The 16020-nt window shown below is 45.3% G+C and overlaps 3 protein-coding genes across 3 annotated transcripts; 2 read left to right on the top strand and 1 right to left on the bottom strand.

The window, feature by feature from the left end:
* Positions 1 to 55: 55 nt before the first annotated feature.
* Positions 56 to 3046, top strand: PTPMT1 (protein tyrosine phosphatase mitochondrial 1). The gene is made up of 4 exons (XM_061462205.1): positions 56 to 321; positions 393 to 473; positions 991 to 1182; positions 2284 to 3046. The coding sequence occupies exons 1-4, from the start codon at positions 151 to 153 to the stop codon at positions 2413 to 2415; spliced, it is 576 nt and encodes a 191-aa protein (XP_061318189.1). The 5' UTR covers positions 56 to 150; the 3' UTR covers positions 2416 to 3046.
* Positions 3047 to 3060: 14 nt separating this feature from the next.
* On the bottom strand, positions 3061 to 10509 carry KBTBD4 (kelch repeat and BTB domain containing 4). Its single transcript, XM_061462163.1, has 4 exons — positions 10400 to 10509; positions 7515 to 8135; positions 4887 to 4993; positions 3061 to 4305 (listed from the first exon to the last, which is right to left on the bottom strand). Exons 1-4 carry the CDS (start codon positions 10416 to 10418, stop codon positions 3445 to 3447), a joined length of 1608 nt encoding a protein of 535 aa, XP_061318147.1. The 5' UTR covers positions 10419 to 10509; the 3' UTR covers positions 3061 to 3444.
* Positions 10510 to 10543: 34 nt separating this feature from the next.
* Positions 10544 to 15739, top strand: NDUFS3 (NADH:ubiquinone oxidoreductase core subunit S3). Its single transcript, XM_061462210.1, has 7 exons — positions 10544 to 10621; positions 10706 to 10771; positions 11904 to 12001; positions 12269 to 12418; positions 14048 to 14173; positions 14458 to 14577; positions 15494 to 15739. The coding sequence occupies exons 1-7, from the start codon at positions 10573 to 10575 to the stop codon at positions 15659 to 15661; spliced, it is 777 nt and encodes a 258-aa protein (XP_061318194.1). The 5' UTR covers positions 10544 to 10572; the 3' UTR covers positions 15662 to 15739.
* The last annotated feature ends 281 nt before the right edge of the window (positions 15740 to 16020 follow it).

The following is a 16020-nucleotide window of genomic DNA, read 5'->3' as shown; positions in this document are numbered from 1 at the left end:
TGCGCCCGCCACCCCCTCCTACCGACCTTGCACTCCTTGCCCCGCCCGACACCGCCTCATTCCGGCTGCAGGCTCCCCCGCTTCCTCACGCTCAGTGCGCTCGCCCGCCCCTCAGCCGGCGCGGCGGGGCGCTGCGCTGCGCTGCCCGCGATGGTGCTGGCGGAGGCGCTGGGCGCCGGCGCGGCGCGGCTGCTCTTCTACCCGACGCTGCTGTACACGGCGGCGCGGGCGCAGCTGCCCGGGTCCCGCCGGCCCTGGTTCCACCGCATCGACGGCGCCGTGCTGCTGGGGGCGCTGCCGCTGCGGGGACGCAGCCGCAGGGTAAGGCGGGCGCGCCGGGGCGGGCCGGGCCGCGGGGGACCGGCGGAGCTTGACGGTGCCTGTGCCCGTAGCTGGTGGCCGAGGAGAACGTGCGCGCCGTAGTCACCCTCAATGAGGAGTACGAGACCCGCTTCCTCTGCTGCTCCGCACAGGTGAGCCCAGGAGCTGCCCGTGTCCCTCAGGGTCTCTTGCCGGTCCGCCCGTCCCGGCGCTGGCGAGGCTTTAGCCGGGATCCTGACAGCGAAGACGAGGTTTCTTCGTACCTAAGCCAACTTCTAACACTGTGCGAGAGGCCGGTAAAAAGGATGGAAGGGAAGTATTAGAGATGCAGCGGCGGAGAGGGAAGGGCAGCACTGAATGTATGTACATCACTGTGCACGTACAAGAACACCTTTCCTTCAGCTGAACCACACCTTTTCAGTTCCCTTTAACTTCTCCTTTCTGATAGCTAGCACTGAAGTTTTCATACATCTGATTTAAAGGATTCATAGAGCCATACACAGAGTGGTTCTATTTTATGGAATGGTTTGTATTGATATTCAAAGTCTGCTTACAACCCTACTGAATTTCCCAACTGTCTCAACAGGTTCTGGATTTTCTTTCTGGAACTAAAAACAACCAACCACCCCCCCCCCCCCCCCCCCAAATTAACTGCTATGTCCATTTCAGGAATGGGAGGCAATGGGAGTGGAGCAACTGCGTCTCAGCACCGTGGATCTAACTGGCGTCCCCACCTTGGAAAACCTCCACAAGGGTGTTGAATTCATTCTGAAACACCGAGCGTGTGGTCACAGTGTCTATGTGCACTGCAAGGCGGGACGCTCCCGCAGTGCCACCATGGTGGCAGCATATTTAATTCAAGTAAGAAGTATTCAGTGCTAAATGGGGTTTATTTTTGTACAGTCTCAGCAAATACAGCCAACCATTACAGTTTGCTTTTGCTTAATAAGCCTGACCATTAATAAGCAGGTGCATTAATGTTCCATAGAATCCTAGAACAGTTTGGGTTGGAAGGGACTTTCAAAGGTCATCTAGTTCCAGCCCCCCTGCAATGAGCAAGGGCATCTTCATCTGTATCAGGTTGCCCAGAACCACATCCAGCCCAACCACATCCAGGGATGGTGCATCCACCATCTCTCTGTGCAGTCTGTGCCAGGATTTTACCACCCTCATTGTAAAGAATTTCTTCTTCACATCCAGCCTGAATCTCCTTTTAGTTTCAAACCATCATCCCTCATCCTAACAGGACCTGCTAAAAAAGTCTCTCCCCACCTTTCTTATAGGCCCCTTTTAAGAACTGAAAGGCCGCAATAAGATCTCCTGAGTCTTGTCTTCTCCAGGCTGAACAACCCCAACTCTCTCAGCCTTTCCTCATAAGAGAGGTGCTCAATTACATGTGTACACAGACACACAGGCACATGTGTATGTACAGCCCTATACATACTACATTTCTTCCCTCCCCTCTAGGTACCATGATTTTATAGTTTGGACTGGAGGCCCAGTTTAGATGTCCAGACTTGGACTGATGATTTGTAGAATGCAGCAAATGGAGATTTTGAATGGTACTTCTGTTCCTAATTCTATGGAGGAACAGATTGAGATGAGAATAGCAAGTCACTTGTGAGGGTAGGTTCACTGAGCAGATAAACATCAATTTTTGTTCAGATTTTCTCCTTGGTTAGCTGAAATGGTGAACCTTTCTAAGCTTTTCAATAAATAGAAATCAGGATTAAGAGAAGTGAATTTGGTTTTCTGGGTTCCTGTACGGTCTCTTTTTAACTGACTTATTTCATGAACTTGCATTGATGTTCAGTCCCCTCTGTGAGGAACATGAAGTAAACAGAAGGGTCAAAGCAGCAACTTTTCAAACAACTCTAGTGTTGCCTGTAGCCTCCAGAAAAGCTCCATTAACTTATGCAGGGAGGGAGTGTATTTTCACTTGCAGGGTTTCTGCCTTTTCAGCTGCATCACTGGAGCCCTCAGGAAGCAGTAGAGGCTATTGCCAAGATCCGTCCCCACATCCTCATTCGGCACAAGCAAGTCCAGGTCCTGGAGGCATTTCACAGGAATGTGATTGCTGGGACAACTTCATAGTGTCAGTAAGATCTACCAAAATCTCTGGTTTGATTGCTTTAAAAGAAACTTACGTTTTAATGATTTATGCATTGAACTTCTTGACCACCAATAAAGTTTTTACATATATTACAGTAAAGTTTCATGAAAGCCTTCTTTCCTTATGGCAAATACCTTCATTCTCTTGGAGCCCCACAGTTCTCTCCCACACACAGTGTCAGTGCTGAGCTGACCTGCAATCCACAGGAAGTTCTGTATTTGCAGCAAAGGAATAGGAAACTTTGTCTCAGCAGAGACTTTATTCAGATTCCTACCCAAAGGGTTACAGTGCCAACAGAGGGGTATGAGGAAGTGGTCTTAATTCTGTCTTTAATCAACACTACATTATCATTAGAGGTTGGGATTCCCTGTACAATAAAGGACACCAGTGATCATAAAAAACATTTGTCTTTATGCTAGGTGATGACAGAGCAGTAAGCAAGTTACCAGTTTGTTACCACTCCTCTAGGAGAAGTGCTGAATAATGAAACCTACCTGGAGTCAGCTCTGGTATCTGCTGTAAATATTTCTGCAGTCCCTCCTTCTGAAATAGGGAGGAATGCTTAAATGGGGACATCCCTGGAGGACACAGTGGGCGTCTGTGACTGACATGGCAGCACACAGGCAGTTAAAACCAGCAGTCTAGGCCAAGGAAGACATTGTCCACATGCCATAGGATTTGTTATTGGCAGATTGGTTCCTGGCTAAAAAGGCTGCTTGCTGCCGTTTGGGCCTCAAACACAAGCAGCTTATCATCAAAGGATCAAAGTAATAGCATTTAGTCCATCTGAAATCTAAGATGCAGCCGTTCAACTTTAACAGTGCTATGTAACAGAAGAGGCCCACAACCAGAAAGCCTGTACTTCCTCTGCACACTATAGAGGATGGGGTCTTTACTGGATGTTGTGAACTCATAGTAATTGGGACTGGTGCCGAGTGTGGTAGGTGCCTCTGAGCTGCCCAGCAGAATACCATTGCTGCCCTTTCTATCACTGGGCCTGTTTTTCCTGCTCAGGCCAAGACAAACTGCAGGTTAGTGAGCAGCACTTTGATGCCACTTGTGACTGTTACAACAGAGGTGGCTGGGTTGAGTTTAAAAGTATTTGCGTCACCCTTTTTATAACGATCACGAAAGACATAGATGCTGCCATTGCAGCTGGCGATTTTCCAGAGGGATGGTACTGAGCTCCAGGCATCTGGCAGGCATAGCCGGGTAAAGCTATCCAGAAGGGGATTATAGCACAGCAGTGAATCCCCCTCAGCTACAATGAACACCACATCCTTGTGTACAGCAGCATGCATGCGGCCTGCAAAAGGCAGTACATATGGCTTCACATGGCATTTCTCTGTGTTGGTGTCATAGCACTGAATTAGCCGAGAGGGCTTGGTGAAGAAGTCCAAGTCATTTTCCTCCCCACCCAGCAGGTAAATGACACCATTAAGGTTTACACCTGCAGCTCCAGAAACTGCCACTTCCAACTGGCTGGTCTCTGTCCAGACATTGTCTCGTACTCTGTAATATATGACAGCATTAGAGAGAGTGTCCTGCAGAGTTTTCCCCCCCAGTGAATATATTGCATCCTTGCTTGGCACAGAGACGAGGGTGTGCTGGAGCCTGTCACGGGGTAGAGGAGCACACCATTCCCAGTCTATGGTTGCATTGTTGCATTTCCACATGCGTCGTGGAATGGAGCCACCGACAACATACAGGTCACTGCCGTGTTTGCAGGCTGCGGTGATCTGGTGACACAGGCTGTTCTGGCCACTCACGCTTATGGAGTCATCATCAGCACAATGCAGAGAGACAGCCAGTGAATGTGTACGTGATGACTCCTTTCCAATCAGGTAGATGTGAACATTTTCTCCTATCACCTGAGAGAAAGAAGGAGTGCGTCAGCAAAACTTGACCTGTTTACACAAACAGCAGCGATGCCCAAGACACAATTTTTCAGCTTAGGACCCACCTGTGGGCCTGAGGTGTGTGATCTGCTTCCCAAGTCCTGCCACCCAACAGCTTTGGGATTCAGAGCCTCAAAGTCTTTTCAATACACCAGTCATATCTGACATAGCAAAACAGCAACAGACTTCACTGGAACTCAAGCGTCTGTGGTTTAGGTAAGGGCCGATTACATCAGTGAGGGAGTAGAGTTATGAGGGGAATGCTCAATTAGGATTTCTGAATGGTCTCTCTGGTAACTGAGCATCTCGTGAAATAAGTTATTTGTGGCATTGCTCCAATCACTACTGAAAGCAACCTCAGGTTATATTAAAAAAAGCTGTCAGTGGGGTTACTATCTGCGACAATGAAAGTATTCCTCACACAGCACCACAGATTTCAATGGCATTTGTGTTTTGGGACTTTCAAGTCACACCTGTGAGCAGAATACCCTGCCTTGGGAAGTGTGAAACCAGCAAGTGCTGCACCAACCCCGGTACAGAAGAGCTTTTTATACCTTCAGACTCGACCGCAGTGTCTCCGAAAAGCCCGCTCGTTCCTCCTTGTTGAAGTTGATCCAGGTTTCTATGGCAACTGTTGGATTCTGAGAACATGGAACGCCATCTGCGGTTTGGGGACAGAAAGGCATTTATGGTATCTAGACAAAGGTGTATGTACTCAGGAACATCCTTTTCCTGTGACTCCCTTCCCCCACTCCCACCCCAAACCCTGCTTTCTAGAGAGGGAAAAAGGATATAGAGACCTATAGATTTTGGCAAGCATGATCTGCACTGCTAGCCTGACGTCTACATGAAATTAGTTTGGATAAGTATCAGAAGACAGAGCTGCCAGATCTTAAGCACTTTGGATGAGTTTCAAAAAAAGAACCTGTGTCCAAGAAGAAGAGCAGGAAAGAGAACTTAAATGCTTTGGGATAATGAAAAATATCTTCTTATTTAAGCATTTAGGCAAAAAGATTCTCTTATTTGAGAATCTCAGCAGCCGCCTTCCTTTCTGGCTGGTCCTAGAAACCTAACTAGCAAGTCATCTGCAGAAATTTTCCTTCTCTGAGCAGTCAGACAGCTGACCCTCAAGACTGACCATCTGCTGTTGCTGCTATCCTCTTAACGTTTGGAAATCCCCAATGAGCTACTGTAGCTTTCCTTAGCAGCATGACTGTAGGAAACACTCAACAGACTGCATCACATTTCAGTGTTTCCAGACATAACTGGAAGCTTTGGTCACGCCACAAACTATTGCATCATTGTCATCAGTATGTTACCTAGAACATTTCAGGTATTTACTTCCATCTTGAAAGTCAGCAATTACTTTTTATTCATTGAAAGGTTTCCTTATGAAGGCTTTCTGATTTTGCAATCTGCTCTCACAACAAACCTTGAATTCAATGATGCTGAAGGCATCAGATAAATTCCAACACTTTTCTTTATACTGTCAGGGAAGAGAACAGAGTGTGGAACAAAAGCAGGTATTTCAACTCTATTAGTAAAGGGGATTTCCATAAGCTATCCATTACACGTAGCGGCCAAACGGAAAAACTCTGATTTTGAAATAGGTCCTAGAGTGCAACAAAAGCTTAATAAATTACTACTTCCTTAATTTTAATCCTTGCCACTAATAGCTTCCTCTATTTAGTTCACCATTAACTAAATAAAGATGCAGGAACTGTGAAAGAAAAATTTTCCCTACCAGCAGTAGGATTATATTTCAGATTTCAATCCCTTTTATGAGCTAAGTTTCGGCATAAATAGTGAGTAATGTTATTCTATATGTGGAAATAGCTGATGCAGAAAAAAGTTTTATTGAGCAATTACTTTAAGTTAGGACCACAAAAACTAAAGGCCATAGTCCTAAAAGCTATGGTTGCTACATGGAATTCCTAAGAAGTTAAAGGTGACTGACCACTATAGCTTTATTTCATTATTTTAGGAATTTAGTTTTCCTTAATAAACTCACAATATTGCTTAAAAAATTCAGCTAGTCATCAAATTACTCATATTTTATAATAGTTTGAGCTATCAGTACATGTTCTCAGTAGGCTTCTGACTGTGAATTTCTTTAAATGCAATAGAGATAATACAATGCTACATCTGTAAAGACTCTCATATGCACAGCATAAACTTTACAGGCTACTTTAAGTCTTGCAGACATATTTGCCAGTATTCCAAAGCAGCCAGTCATGGCAGGTTATTGTCATATTGTTGTTATTGTCATAACAACATACAAAACACATGATACACAAACTGTTTACTCATTTACAAAGTTATTTAATTTAAGCAAGAAAGGGGCAACCTCTCTGTTCCCAAGTCCAGCACATTTGAAAGTCTGAGCTGCTTCTACATTCTTGCTTCCTCCCATGTAACAATGATACATAAATGCACAAAAATGAAGTTGTGACTGCAGCATCATAAAGAGTTTTTCAAGCACTTGCTGTACCTTCTGTGGCAGCAGAGAAACTTTAAGGATTGGTGGCAGCTGGACTAAGTTTTTGATGTATTAACGCATCCTTCACAGCACTGAGTCACTGCATCATTACTGGGGAAGGCTATTACCTTGACAAGAAAGGTAATTACTGTATTACCTAAGATGTTACAATGCCTCAATTTCAGGCAGCTGACTGCCTAGCCTGAAGAATCCTAACAATTATATACAATTGCTAACAACACTAACATAGTCTTCAAAATATAGCTTGTCCTCGAGCCTTCTTACAAATGCTGAGTTGTTGCATTGTTATGTTAAATGATTACAAACTAAAGAATACTTTAATAAAATGTCCATTTCTGGTAATGCTTCTCTGGTTTACTTTTAATGCAAACCAAAATACAACAAATTGTTGAAAGTCACTAAGTTATGTTTAAAAAGCCTGTAATTCATCTGACCTGTTGACTCAGGAACTGCTGGGAATTACCAGCATCCTCTGTGCCCCTTTTCTATAGCTTAGATGCTATAGACATGAATAGGGTTTTTTTTCTCATCAGGTTATCCAGAATGTTTTGCTTTGCTTAGCTTAGCCAAGCCTCTGAATAGACAGTGATTTAAAAGCTTGGATCTTTCCATCTATTTTGTTCAACCCCTAATAGACTCTCTTTCTACATCCACATCCTGGCTAGTCCCAAGCACTCCTTACCTGTAAGGATGTCTGTCAGTAGGCGGAGAGGCAGGTGTAGGAACTCTTCTGTGTCTTGCAGTTGAGACAAATGTGACTTTGCACAGTGTTTGGCAGCTGTGTAGAGCTCCATGTCACTGTGTTGATCTGCCAACCACATGACCTGCAGACAGTTCCTAACCTGCACCGTACGGGCCAGAAAACGGGAACACTCTTCAAAAAGGGCAGTCAGTTGGTACATGTCTGCCACTTCGTAGGTTTCCTGCAACTCCTCTGCCCTCAGCTTTACAGTCCCATGGTAAATATAGTCCACAAGGAGCTGAAAGACACTCTCACTAACATCCTGCAGCTCAATCACCCGGTTGTGGGCCTCCTTTAAGTTGGAAGTGAACATAGAACGAAAAAAGCAGCTCTGAGCTGAGAGGACCAAGCGGTGCAGCTGGAATTCTTTGCCTTCCACTGATATTGTAACATCAGCAAAGAGCTCATCCTCCAAGCATAATTTCATAATACCCTGGGCCACACGGCCTGAGTGGGAGCGGTCGGTGAAGGTGTAGTTCACAAAGTAGTTTTCTTCTGCAGAGGAGCCTCCAGTCTCTTCTGATGAATCCATGGTGCTGCACAGATCAGACCTCCAGCAATCTGTAAAATCACAATAATTACGTGTCTTTCTCCACTAACAAGATTATGCAGTACTTCAGGGTACAGGGGAAAATCACACATATTGGTAAGAAGCCAGCATATTTATGCTGAATATAAATAGTGCAGGCAGAAACTTCTGCTTGAACTTGAGAATCTCAAACAACAAAAGAGAAGTTGGCATGATTAAAATTATAATATATACGAAACTTCCAGTACAGTGAGCATCATGTCCCAGCAGAACTGGGAGATGTGCATAGTTTTTCACAACCCATTTCACTAACACAAAGAAATGCAGCAATGGTTATTCAAGTGGAAAGACCAGCAACCACCCTAGGCAACTTGGGAAGCCAAAAAAAAAGTGGCAGCACCATAGCTGGGCTAGATGGAAAAAGGATTACAGCATCACACTAACAGCACAGACAGAAGTTCATATCATCAGGAGGAGTCAACTACCATCCAGAACCAACACAATCCAGTGGTATTAAGTAAGGTGAACTTGGTTTTACCCAAACAATGCATGAGAAGTCTGCCGGACATAACCACCAATCCTTCAAGCTAACCAAAGGAGATAACTGATGGTTACACCCATTTTGTTAATGTGCCAGACACCTTTAGCATGCAAAATAACCTGTCAGATGTTCTTAGCCCCTTTTTCCCGAGGGGCAAGGAGAACTCAATTTAAAAGGTAACACCTCTTAGTAGGTACCTGAGATTGTTTGCAGAGTTCCAAGAAGACTGTGGGTTGAAAAACCTTCTGAACCAGAGAAGGACTGCTGTAAAGAGCTCCTTTTTCACGTGGCTCTTGAAAGTATTACGAGCAAATACGTGCCTGCCTTCATCCACTTTAATCTTATTTTCACACCTCAACTGTCAATCATGGTGACTCATATCACAAACTTCTTCAATTAATACTGAACATGATTTCCAGTACAGTGATTCCCAAAGATGGGATTCTTCTCCAGGAGATTCACAGTTACTCTTCCATGCTTTATTTGTCAAACATGCGGCTTTTTACAATAGCTCTACTTAATACAGGAAGGCTCCTCCTTCTTTGCTTGAATTCTGTTCACAGAAGTCTACATCCCTAGAAGTCTATCCCATCCCTGATGATGGCCTGCCTTAATTATACCTTTAGTGTGAATTTACAACAGTTCTGGTCTGTCTGAAAAGTACCTGTACATTAGTCTGTAAGAGACTGAGGAACTGCAATTAGCACAGAACACACAGGTACTAAGTACAAGTCTATGCTGCAGATGGGCTCCCACTTCGGTTAGGACTCTCGATCCCAATAAGTCAAGGTGCTTTGCAGCCTAGCATGCCAAAGGAACCACTCAGAGCATCAGGATATGGATGGATGAACCACTCTTTCCTCTTGACATAGCAGAGCCAGCTGCCTCCACCGCCCTGTGCAATTTACAGAGGGCTGGTGCCAAGTCACTAAGGAAATGCCAGCAACAAAGACTACTGTAAACCTCACACCCTTCTTTGTAAACACAAAGCTCCCCTTCGCATCCATGGCATCTCCACTATAAAGAAAGAGGTGCAGGAACAGTAAAGTGTCCCATAAAGCAAAATCTTACACTCCATCGGGAGTCACCACTTCCCCAGGGAGATTATTCCAATGGCTGATTATTATCATAATATGAATAATTTTCCTCGTGCCCAACCGGAATCTCCCCAGGAGTAAATTGTGCCCATCACTCCTTGTCTTATTCCATTTAACTCCTTGTAAAAAGCAAGTCTCCATCTTCTAAACACTGGGACATGGTGGCAAGGTCTCTCCTAAGCCTTCTTTTCTCTAGGCTGACAAGCCCAGCTCTTCCTCATGTGGCTTCCCAGTCCTTGGATCATCTCTGTGACCCTCTCCAGCCTGTCCACATCTTTTTCTCACAGGGGAGACCAAAACTGACCACAGTCTTCCAGATGTGGCCTGACAAGAGCACAGCAGTGGGATAATGACGGTGTAACCAACACCAGGCACACCTACTGCTTTTCCCCCTCGCTCCTAACAGCGCCCGGGATCAGCGAACCCACGCACACAACCGACAGCGGCTTCGCGCTTCGGAGACTGGGGCGAGGGGGGTCTGCTTGAAAAGCCAGTTCCCAGGAAAGCAAACACACCCCCCCCCCGTTATGGCCACATTAACGCTATGGAAACCGCCGGCGAGCCGCCTCGAACCCGCAGCCCCGCTCCAACCCGGGGCCATTCGCACCCTCCGGCGGACGCACCTCCTCAGCGCTCCCCGCCTCCCGCCCTCACCCACCTGCGGCGCCTCCCTTCATGCCGCCGACACGGGGAGCCTGCTCCGAGCTCCGCTCCGCTCCGCGCCGCCAGCCGCCCGCTGCTTCCGCCCACCGAGCCGGAAGCGTCCCCGAGAAGTTCCAGGCGCGCTTTCCGCTTCCGGTCCGTGCCCTTGCCTGTCCGTGTCACGGCGGGATGCTGGTGGCGGCAGCGGCGCGGGGCCTGGCGCGGGCCGCGCTGCGAGGTGAGGGCTCCCGGGGGTTAGCTGCGGGGCTGGGTCGGTCGGTGGGTCGGTCGGTGAGTGAGACGTGTCCGTTTCTGTCTGCAGCTGGCGCAGGCCCGGCGGCGGCGGTCCAGGCCCGGCTGACGGGGAGCTCCGCCGCAGACACTCGCCGTGAGTGAGGGGGAGCGAGGCGAGGGCCTTGCGGTTGGAGCCGTTGGTTGGGTTGGGAGCAATGAAAGAGACCGTGTCATGGCCCTGTCATCTCCCGGCTGCTCGGGCTTGGGGCGCTTGTCTGCGCTCAGGACGTTCTTGTGTGGTGGAACCTTTTTGGTTGTTCTCGTTGGGAAGAATGAGGGCCTGGGAAAAGCTTTTTAACGGAGTCTGTTGTGACAGGATGAGGGATAAAGGTTTTAAAAGGGAGGAGAGTCAGGATGGACATGAGGAAGAAATTGTTTACAATGAGGGTGGTAAAACACTGGCACAGGTTGCCCAGAGAGGTGGTGGATGCACCATCCCTGGAGACATTCAGGGCCAGGCTGGATGTGGTTCTGGGCAACCTGATCTAGATGAAGGTGTCCCTGCTCATTGTAGGGTGTTGGACTGGATGACCTTTGAAAGTCCCTTCCAGCCTAAACTGTTCTGTGACTCCTCTTGTGTTCAGTTAGAATCTCCCCAGGAATAACTTGTGCCCATCGCCCCTTGTCTTTTCCATGTGACTCCCTATAAAAAGGGAGTCTCTGTCTTGTTTGTAATTCTACAACTTTTGCCAGCCGTAAGTGGTGAACTGGAACACTTGATAAAATCTGCATTTTTAAATGACTAAAAGACCGCAATCTTCCCGTTAGGTACTGTGCTATCTTCTGTTATCCTCTTGAAAAGTTTTGATTTTAGTAGGTCTTCACTCTGAAAACTTATTTTGCAGTTACCATAAATCCATCATCTTATGTGCTGTTCCTTCTGCTGTAAAGTGCCCAAGGCAAAATTGTTTAGCCCTAGCACAAGCTTCCTTCCTTAAAGTCTCTAGTTCCATGCTCTGTGTACCACAACACATATATGTAGCTGTAGTCTTGTCTCTTGCAGCATCCTGTATATTTTACTGTATGTTGTCTTTAACTTCAGATTTACCATAAATAAACATTGCAGGGTACCTAAACCTGAAGCTGCCTGGTTTCTGCCAGAACTACTGACAGACAGCTAGACTGCTACAAGGGATTTGTAAGTCAGGGATAGGAGTTGCTGCTCTTCTTTCTGTAGCTTTCTGTATTCCATGCCATAATCTTGGGACCTTTATTTTTCTCCTTAGCTACTGTCAGACCAAAAAATGAAGTAGAACAGAAGCAGCTGTGTGCTTTTGGGGAGTATGTGGCTGAGATTATGCCCAAGTATATCCAGCAAGCACAGGTAAGTGCTGTTCGAGAAGTTCTTTTTATAGGGGGGGCAGATCTTGGTGAACATACTACTTTTTTGTTAGCTGTTTTCAGAAGGTGTTCTGGGGAAGAAAAACTGTCAGAATTGCATAAAGTTACTGCTGTTATTAAGCCCCTTTATGTGCTGTCATTGTGTGTCTGCTGTACCATATACTATCTTTCTTTGGGTATTTTGCTGGATTCAGCATAATGCTCAATCCTGTTGGTGTTTGTATGCATGTTCTTTTCACCCTTTCAACAGGTGACCAGTTTCAATGAGCTGGAACTTCTGATCCATCCAGATGGGATCATTCCAGTTCTGACCTTCCTTCGAGACCACACTAACGCCCAGTTCAAATCCTTGGCTGACTTGACTGCAGTTGATGTCCCATCTCGGCAGTATCGCTTTGAGGTAAGAACTGCTCATAGGTACAGGATTTGGAGAGTTTCACAAATGCTGATGGCTGTGGGTGCCCTTGCAATGCTGATCACATTTTTTGCTTCCTGACAATGGAGGAAAAAAATCCATTCTGAAATGCTGGGTTTTGTTTGATCTGTGGATTGTGGAAGCAGTAGCAGAACTGATAACTGCCTGGGTTCTTAGTCTGGTTTTCCTTTTCTGCTCTGCTGAAAGTTTCTTGCTTTGGTTTGTTTTTTTTTTTTATTTGGTTTGTTTGTTCTGTCTTCCGTTTTGGTTTTACCAAATTGTCTATAGACTTCTTTCTGGCCAGATGTGAACTGGTGCTCATCCTTCTTCCAGTTAGGCATCTCAGCTGCTGTTACTGTTTTAATCTTAAACAACTAAATACTTTTTTGGGTTTTTTTTTTAAAAAAAAACTTTCCCTGAAAGTTGGTACCATACAGGACATGAGGCAGATTTTCAGGAACCTATCAGAAGACTTTGGGCACTGAACTTCCAGTTCAGTGCCTTTCAATGGATATTGGAGATTTGGTTCCCCCAAATGCTTTTGAATATCTCTGCTTTTAAGCTGCAAAAGAATTGCAGCTGCAGATTCTTCTGACTTAGCATATTGTCTCACACTATTAGAAAGCTTTGTTCACATTACTGTAGTTTAACTTAGGAAGATCTTTAAAAAAGCAGTGGCACAAAACACCTGGGACTCGTGCTGGCTATGGTTTAGGTAGCCTTATGGATGAAGAGACGGTCTGACTTACTGTGTCTGATGTGGGTAGACTGTCTTTTGGGCAAGAGTAGTAAACTGGTAGACTTTTAGTTTCCAGAAAATAACAAGGGTAATGAAAAGTAGCTGATTTGTTTCCCTCCTTGGGTTTATCTTGTGGGATTAAATCGTTTACAGCTGCTCAGAAAGTGAGGGGTGACAGGTTTGCCTTAGCTATATTAGCTAACCAGATGGCTTTTGTTTTCAGATGTAGCTCCTTCTTGCTTTGCTAATAACAGCTTTGACTTTTGGTAACATATTTTGTGATTAGGCAAAAATCTTGAGAGTTGTAGAGAGAGTTTCTTTAACTCAGAGGCCTCTTCACAGAGGCAGTATCAAAGGGCTACACAACTTCTTACAAAGGTTTGGTTTTTTTTTCAGTCTGCTTGTAGTAAGTATTCCTGCCCCCTACCCTGGAAGTTCTAGTAATCTTCCTAAGCAGCCTTTTTATTAGTACTTCATCACCAGAAGATGTAGAAATTTTCCTTTGTATCCAATTTATCTACTGAAAGTTAAGGGTGTTTCTTCTTAGCTTTCCCCACTGGATGCTGAGAGTAATTTTCGTCTGTTTTCTTTGTCAAGTGTCTCCCTCCCTTCAGTATTCTCTTTAAGATTTCGTGTCTCTCTTCAGCTCTTCATGGGTCATGTTTACTAAGTCTCACATGATTTTTGTTGCGCTTCTCAGAACCAAAGTGTAAGCTCAATGGTAATACTGTCTTTTAGTGCCCAGCACTGAATGTGTTTCGGCTGATAAAGAATATTTGAAATAGTCTTTGTGTGCCTTTTCTTAGCCAATTCTGTGCTGCAAAGAGAGCCATAAAAGCCGTACAAGACCAGTGTATTCTCTTACTCTGCTTCAGATTGTGTACAATCTCCTGTCTCTGCGGTTCAACAGTCGGATCCGGGTGAAGACATACACTGATGAGCTGACACCCATTGACTCAGCAGTGTCTGTGCACAAGGCAGCAAACTGGTATGAAAGAGAGGTGAGTGCCATTGTGCTTGGGAGCAGAGTCTTTGTGGAGATTTTTTCCTGATTAAACTGACTACCAGGGCCCTGATGAATAAAGAGAGAAGTGTTTCCCTGGCTGCGTTTTCAGAATAGGAGATAAAAGGGTGTTTGATTTGCTTTGGAATGAGTTCCTGCATCAGTTTTGCTGGCCCTACACAAAGCCAGGCGTGTAACTGAAGTTTTATAGACGTAATACATGATGTTTTGGGTGTGTTTTTTCTCTAATCTAATTAATTTACTTGGCTCTCTTCCATTTAGGTGTGGGACATGTTTGGTGTTTTCTTTGCCAACCACCCTGACCTAAGGCGAATCCTCACAGACTATGGGTTTGAGGGCCATCCTTTCCGGAAGGACTTTCCACTCTCTGGTTACGTGGAGGTAGGAGAAATGCCCATGTCTAAATTTATCAGATCTCTTCAATACTGTGCTCTCTATTACTGACCATAGTAATATAAAATCCTTTTCCAAAAAGCACTAGGGATATTTCACTTGTGTGTATTCCATAAAAGTTGTATAGATGTCTTGCATGCAGATTTGAAGTCATCACAAAGTATCATCTATAATTATCTGTATCATCTGTCTCAGCCTAAAGCCAGAGACATTGAGCAGATTTCATGTAATGTGTACCAAAGACAATTGTCAGGAAGGGGAAGTGCTTCTGCTTTTAGCACGTCTTCTGAAAGATTAAACTTTCTACTGCAAAACTGGAGATTCCCAGAGGAATAAAGGACTGAACTGGTTTTAATGCAGTTTTGAACTCCACTTTGTTGAGTTTTTGTAGGCCCAGATTACAAAACTAGTTGAGGTATGCTCACTGATAAAGCAAGCCAGTCATTAGTGTTGGTACTCACCTGAGTTTCACCCTGTTTGTCTTTTTGTCCCATGTTCTGAGTGTTACAATAAGAAGTACAACTGAAACCCAACACCTCTATTATAAAGATTCATGAGCGTAGTCCCCAGCTATGCCAGGTGGATGGGCCACCTTATTTCAGTGACTCAGGAGAAATTCCTTTGTCACAAACTGAATGTGTTATTCTATGTGGACTTCATATGGACTGTAGGCTGGGCACTCAGGGTCATTAGTCAGGACACCTGAGCTATGTGGTAGCAAAGAGAAGGGTTTTCCTGGAGAGTCCAGAGGTCTGTGGCAGGGGCCTGTGGCCTATCCATGGCATAAGAAGTAGGATTCCCTTTACTGGAGGGTGGTGTGGATTGTTACTGTATACAGCTAATAGCAGGGATGCTGTGGGGACTGTGTGAAAATGACTGGTCTGTGTCCTTTGCACTGTTCTAGGTGCGGTATGACGATGAAGTGAAACGGGTGGTGGCAGAGCCTGTGGAGCTAGCTCAGGAGTTTCGCAAATTTGATCTGAATAGTCCTTGGGAGGCATTTCCTGCCTATCGTCCAGCCCCAGAAACCCTGAAAATAGAAGCAGGAGCCAAGAAAGAAGATGCAAAATAGCAGCAGAATGGAGCGGGTGCACGGCACCATCCTTTCTGTTCTTACATAGTATTTATAATAATAAAAATTGATATGAGAGTCCTGCTGTTGTGGTCACATGAATAATGTTGTCTTCAATGAAAAGCACAGGGTGAGGGATGCTAATTTACAATCCTGATAATCCAGCTGGTAGATGTTTATCTGCTGCTTCAAGCTGTAAGACACTGGGTTTGTCTCTTTTGGTTTGCAAATTGAGTGGAGTCCAGGAATTCCCTGTGGCTAAATGCTTTCTGTGCACTGCTTCTGCTAACTGTCCCTGCAGGCATAAATCATAACCTGAGCTCTGTACTGAAAGCAGCTGTTTAGCTTAAGCAGTGGGA

This window comes from Pezoporus flaviventris, unplaced genomic scaffold (assembly GCF_033815535.1).
Source record: "Pezoporus flaviventris isolate CSIRO_AGI_PZ_B2104156 unplaced genomic scaffold, CSIRO_AGI_Pfla_v1 ptg000035l, whole genome shotgun sequence".
NCBI lineage: Eukaryota > Metazoa > Chordata > Aves > Psittaciformes > Psittacidae > Pezoporus > Pezoporus flaviventris.
Note: the sequence above shows the minus strand (reverse complement) of the source record. Positions and strands in the feature narration are given on the sequence as shown.